At 42.6% G+C, this 6,000-nt stretch overlaps 1 protein-coding gene across 1 annotated transcript; it reads right to left on the reverse strand.

The window, feature by feature from the left end:
* Nucleotides 1-836: 836 nt before the first annotated feature.
* Nucleotides 837-5,782, reverse strand: CAPSL (calcyphosine like; the record flags this gene model as incomplete). Its single annotated transcript, XM_082335575.1, has 4 exons — nt 837-938; nt 3,186-3,395; nt 4,356-4,533; nt 5,646-5,782. The coding sequence occupies 4 exons, from the start codon at nt 5,780-5,782 to the stop codon at nt 837-839; spliced, it is 627 nt and encodes a 208-aa protein (XP_082191701.1).
* Between the last annotated feature and the right edge of the window lie 218 nt (nt 5,783-6,000).

The raw sequence follows: 6,000 nt of genomic DNA on the forward strand, positions 1-6,000 counted from the left end.
TCCACAAACAGTGAGAAGAAAATACTGTAACACACATATGCCCTTTAAACAAAAACGTTAGTGAGATGATCTCACAGTACAAAAAGAAAGAAACCAAAGTGGGGGGAAAGGCTATAAGCAGGCCCACAGAGGTTTGAAACAAGGCATGCACAGGAAAGATGCCTGTATGCCATGTTGTAAGCCAAGGAGAAAACAGGGCTTTAAAGAGAATTTTGCATTTATTCTGGTCCGTGTCTCCCCTTCTTGATCTGTTTCTACCTGCAGCCTCCTGGCACTGGGAACTCACATGTTCCCAGCAGCGAGCTGAGCAGTTGCTCCATCCCACAAGTGAGACCCAAGAAGCCAAGAGATGCTGCAGTGCTACAGGCGAGAGGGCTACGTGACCCTCCTGAGACAGGCTTCCTCACGTTTATAACAGTATGCCCCAGACCACCAACCTTCCAGAATATTTCGGTTTCCTCCTCTTGTATCCTCTGTCAAGCAGAGCTGTATCTAACACTGAAGGAGGGGATATGTTCAGGAGCCACAGGGACCTACTGCGGATGTCTGAGAACAAAGGAGCAGCTTGCCTCAGAAAAGAAAGACAGGTCAGTGATGCAGGGAGAAAAGGGACAGATCTGCAGAGTGGCTGGATGCCAGATCTGCTCTCTGATGATGCTCCGATCCCCTGAGGCTGAGCCTACGGAAGCATCTGGGAATTATTTCTGCAGATTGACTGTAATTGGCACGGTTACTGGAAGCTGTTATTACGGAAAATGAGCATGTTGTTGTGCATACACTTAATCATGGGAACGTACAGAAGGTGGAAGTAAAGTCTTGCTCCTTTAATCATATGATCAGAGTTTCCAAGCGTTCTTCATCATGATGATAAAATAGACATCTGTGTCTATTGAAGCGCTGACTCCTGCATAGTAGTTCATGAATTCTTCTGTTGTGACCTGAGACAGAAGGATTTAAAATAGGAAAATGAACCTTTTTTTTTTTTAATGCTATAAGTCAAAATCAGACATTGAGAAGAACTCTAAGTGAAACTTAACACATGCTATTTCATGTTGTTGCTAGTGAAAAGGAATCCAACAGGAAGAATGAGGACACTGAAAATTTGCGTAAGTTCACTTCTTTGCTAGTAATAAGAGCTCTTATCCTCCAGGAACACTTGGATGGAAATGAAACACACGGAGTTAAACTAACCTTACCAGGAACTGAAGTTAAAATCAGTGTTGCCCAAGAAGATAAATGTTTTAACATGTTTTTTCCAAGCATGCTATAATCTGGTTCTTTGTCTTGTTATTAATAAAAGTGGCCAGGGTTTCTGGTGCAACCCAGAGACAACTAGGAGCTTTATATCCATTCACTGTAGAGAAAATATCATGGCTCTAAACAGGTCCCACTTAAAGAAGCAAATGTTCTTTCAAATACCTAAGAGTTTTGAATATCTTTCATGGGTTTTTTGAGGTTGAATTAGTTTTAAAATTACCATTAAAAAAAGAAATCAGATTAGCAGATACAAAGAGTGCATGTCTCTTGTGATGCCTTAACTCTTGAACTGTATACGTCACTCTTTGAATAAACATCACATAGAAAAATATTTGCTCCTACTGTGTTGTGCATTTGAGAGCTAAGTAAAACGTGACAACGGGGAAAAGTGAACACTGTAGACTGTCCTACCATCAGGAACCGATTACAAGCTTCGCTGACCCTGCCTGTTTCAGAGGCACCCAGCAAGATCATCTAGCAGATGCTTAGCCTTGGGGTATTTCTGCTAAAAACATTTTTAGGTGGTCAGCTCATACCAGTGTCATTAGCGATCTCTGATTCAGGCACAGGAAAGTCACAGTCAGTTCCCGGAAGAAACTGCAATCAGGTGGGCTAACATCAGGATAGCTGAACAAGAGGTGGGTGCTCAGAGTAACTTTTCTACAAGCTCAAACACTGCAGCATTTATGAGGTTCAAGGCACTGAACTTGTGAAGGGTCATTTTGGGTTCTCATTTAATGCGTTCATGTATGACCTCAGCACAGAAAGCAGGAACATTTTGCTTAAGGTTTGCTAGACGTTACCACTGCTTGCAGAGAAGAAGGGGACAACTCATGCAACTGGTGCTTCTGAGGATGATAGAACAGAAAAAGGGATGAAATTCAGCTCTACCAAGTGCAAAGTCATGCTTAAGGGAAATAAAAACCATCACCTTGCTACAAACTGAGAGTCTGCCTGGTGGAAACAAAACAAGTGGAAGATGTGGGTGTAGCAGCCAGTCATTAGACAGGTAAGAGTAACCAGTGTAGTGCAGCCATGGAAACCCAGGTGCAACCTCAGAAGTGTGAAGTGTTGGAGACGTTCCACAAAGTGCTGGTGAAAGCTTATCTAGTTTGTTATTGTGAAGATCTCAGACTGAGAATATCATCACGTGAACAGCGAAGGTCCACGATTGCTCTGAGTTGGTCACACATGTGTAAGTTCAGACCAAAGAAGTTTGCAGATGCATAACTAGCGGAAACAAAGCATGCTTGGTTTGGAGATGGTTACAAAGTGGATGCATAAGAAGTCCACCACAGAAGGTGCCCAGGCTTTGCACCTGCACCAGAGAGTCAAGGCAGAGGGCAGGAAGGGCTCCCAGCCCTGCCTCAGCTAGTGGCTCCTCAGGGTGCACGGCTGGTGGCAGCCCCCCCCAACCCCACCCTCCCTCCAACTCTCTGTGGATAGATCTATCTCTATTATGGACTGATTTGCAAGTCAAGTGTCTCACCAATTACACACACTGGAGAAGCGCTAAGTGTAAAGTATTTCACGTATTAGGGAACCTGTTTTTGAACTGGATCCTGGTATTTATTCTTCTAAGAAGTGAAAAATCCTCCAATTTATGTGGATCCTGAAAATCAGCAATCATGTGGGTTAGTCTGAAGATATACTTAGAGTAATCTATGACAGTAGAGCATTAAGGCTACAAGCCTGTAAATGCAATCTCACATCTACCTTTGCACCTCCTGCAGAGCCCCTTTGCCTCCAAATGCGTAAGCAAGCTGCACCAACAGTCCTACGCAGAGGTTATGCATCCATTTTACTGTCCCCCATAAATGTGACGCAAATGCATGTTTGGTACTGCAATCACTCTCACATTTAATAATTTAAGTCAAATGCTGAGTCAGATGGTAATTTCATGGCTTGACATTAGGTGTTTCACTTACCTTCCCATCTTTGTCATAGGGTGAATCAAAATTATCCAGAAAGGCTCTAAAAACTTGATCTTCTGTCCAGTCTCCATTTTGGTATTTGGGATGATGCTTTGCATTATACACCCCCCGTAAGTCTTCAATTGTTATGACACCATCTCCAGTCTTATCTAACTTCCTGAATGCCTGCATGATGATCTCTTTTCTTGCATTCGACATGGGAGGCTGTAAAGAAATATTAACAGAATCATTTAATTTCTGCCAATTACTTGCCCAGTTCTGAATTCAAGTAGCTGCTGTTGTTAATAGTAAGCCTATTTCAAGGCACATGGAACAACAAACTTCTGACAGTCTACACTGTCCATGAGGTAGGAAGGGCAATATATCACCAAAAGAGCAGTGTGATTGAGACTATTCAGTGTCTATCGATATGATAGTAAATGGACAATAAGAGAGAAAATGCTACCTAGAATGCTTTCCTATTCTACCCAGTTTAAATATTTCTAACAAGAAATTACTAATTACTCTAAGCACTAATCATTTTCTTACTTAATTGTTTAGACTTCAGCAGAGCAAAGAGGCTACAACCAATATCAGTCACACTGTGATTGATTAGAGAAAGCCACCACTGGATTAGTTCATGTTGTAAGGAGATGCATCACAAAATGATGGACAAAGAAGTGAGATTAATGGACTGAAACAACTAGGTACTCGGACTGCAATATAGGAATTTAGGTACCTAAATCAAGGCGGCAATTCATTAAAAAAAACATCACAACCATTTATTTGCAACTATTCTATTCTATTCTATTCTATTCTATTCTATTCTATTCTATTCTATTCTATTCCGTTCCGTTCCGTTCCGTTCCGTTCCGTTCCGTTCCATTCCATTCCACTCTATTCTATTTGCGAGGGGCCTTACGCCTTGCCAAGAAATTCCAGAGATGTGTTGGCTTCTGAGCTCTCTCATCCATAGAGGTGTTGTTTAGGGTGATTTTCTCCTTTAGCATATTTAGACGGAAACAGAGTATTTTAACTTCTCAAGAGTTACTGACCTTTTAAATAGAGCTGTAGACTTTGCTAATTACTAAGGTGAACTGAAGTGCTGTGTTTTGTGTTCAGCTAATGACAAATCAAGGCTTTTTCTCCATTTAATGCAGCAATAACATAAATTCCCAGACTTACTCTCAGTGTAACAAGAAATTCATCAAAATCAATTGTTCCACTGCCATCTTTATCAAATATTCGGAAAATCTCTTGTGCTTCTTCCTTGTCTATCATCATAGCATAATCATTTAATCCTTTCACAAACTCTTTGAAATCAAGGGTCCTGCTGTTGTCATCATCCATAATCCGAAATACTCTGTGGAAAATGTACAATTTGAAGAGAATGCATAGGAAAACTTGAAGAATGCTGCAGCGGTTTAGCACAGTGTCAGACCACAGGGACATCTTATTGAGATAACATTTCCCCCTTGTACAGTCTTCAGAGAAAAAAAAAAAAAAAAGAGGGAGGGGAAAAAAAACAACAACAACAAAAAAAACCTCACACTTATTGACAGCCAAGATGCCTTGCTTAGATTGGGTGCCTGAATATTACACAGCTGAAGTTAAATGAGGTGAAGGCTGCCTTAAGGGGTAGTGGTTTTAAACTAAAGGAGGGTAGATTTAGACTAAACACAAGGAAAAGATTTTTCACAATGAGGGTCGTGAAACACTGGAACGGGTTGCCCAGAGAGGTGGTAGATGCCCCATCCTTGGAAACATTCAAGGCCAGGCTGGATGGGGCTCTGAGCAACCTGATCTAGTTGAAGATGTCCCTGCCCATTGCAGGGACGTTGGACTTAGATGGCCTTTAAAGGTCCCTTCCATCCCAAAGCATTCTATGATTCTGTGATTAACTGAAGGAGTCTTCCTATTCATTACACACTGAGCCACCTAAAAGTTGGGCATGTAGATGAAGTTCCAGCTGTTGACCTAGGATCCCTCTGTGGTTTATGGGGCCTGGGAGGAGTCTCAGGGTGTGATGCAGCTCCCCTTTCCTAGGCGTGGGGCGACCCGCATTCTCAGGGTGACTGCAGAAGGAGTCTAGACGCCTCCCATAAAACAGACAGCTAATAAACCATTACAGACAAGGGAATCACACCCCAAAGGAAAGGAAGCACAAAATACCCAGTATTGAGATACTTAATTATAGAAAATACTGAAGAGAGAGAGAGATGTTTTATGTTCCCCCTCTCTCCCTGGCAGTTGTTGTTCTGGGTCTCAACGAAGCACCTTCCTCTGAGGGATTCATGGTCCTCAGTCTTTCAACAGGCGAGCAGGTCACAATACAGGAGCCCCAAGCCCAGGCTCTGTGGATCGTGGCATTTGCATTGGAACCAGGAAACTCAAATTTTGATCCCTGCTTAGCCTGTGAGCCTGTTGCAGATAGAACTATTAGGCTGAATAATGGATTTGACTTCTTAGACTCACCTGCTAAGTCCTTTGATGCCTGCAGATCCCCTTGCTAAACACTGCAGGCGAAGTCTTTCTACGGGGTCAGTGGTTTTAGACAGGTTTCTTTTGGCCTGGATTGCCATCTCTCGGTCATGCCTTGCTGTGCCCGGCATCTGGAAGACCAAACTGTTCATACAGCATGTATTCACGTACACAAGGCAGAGTGCTGAAACCTGCCTTAGCATATGGAGCAACCCAAATCCCTCACTTGCAAGGTGCTGGCAGCTCTCTCATGAGGACTCCTTTTGACTCTTTATTTCCTTTTCCTTATATCCTTCTATCAGAAGAGGAAATTGCCGATACGGGCCACCAACCCTGAAAGGAATGCTCA

This window comes from Platalea leucorodia, assembly GCF_965183815.1.
Source record: "Platalea leucorodia genome assembly, chromosome: Z".
NCBI classification, from domain to species: domain Eukaryota; kingdom Metazoa; phylum Chordata; class Aves; order Pelecaniformes; family Threskiornithidae; genus Platalea; species Platalea leucorodia.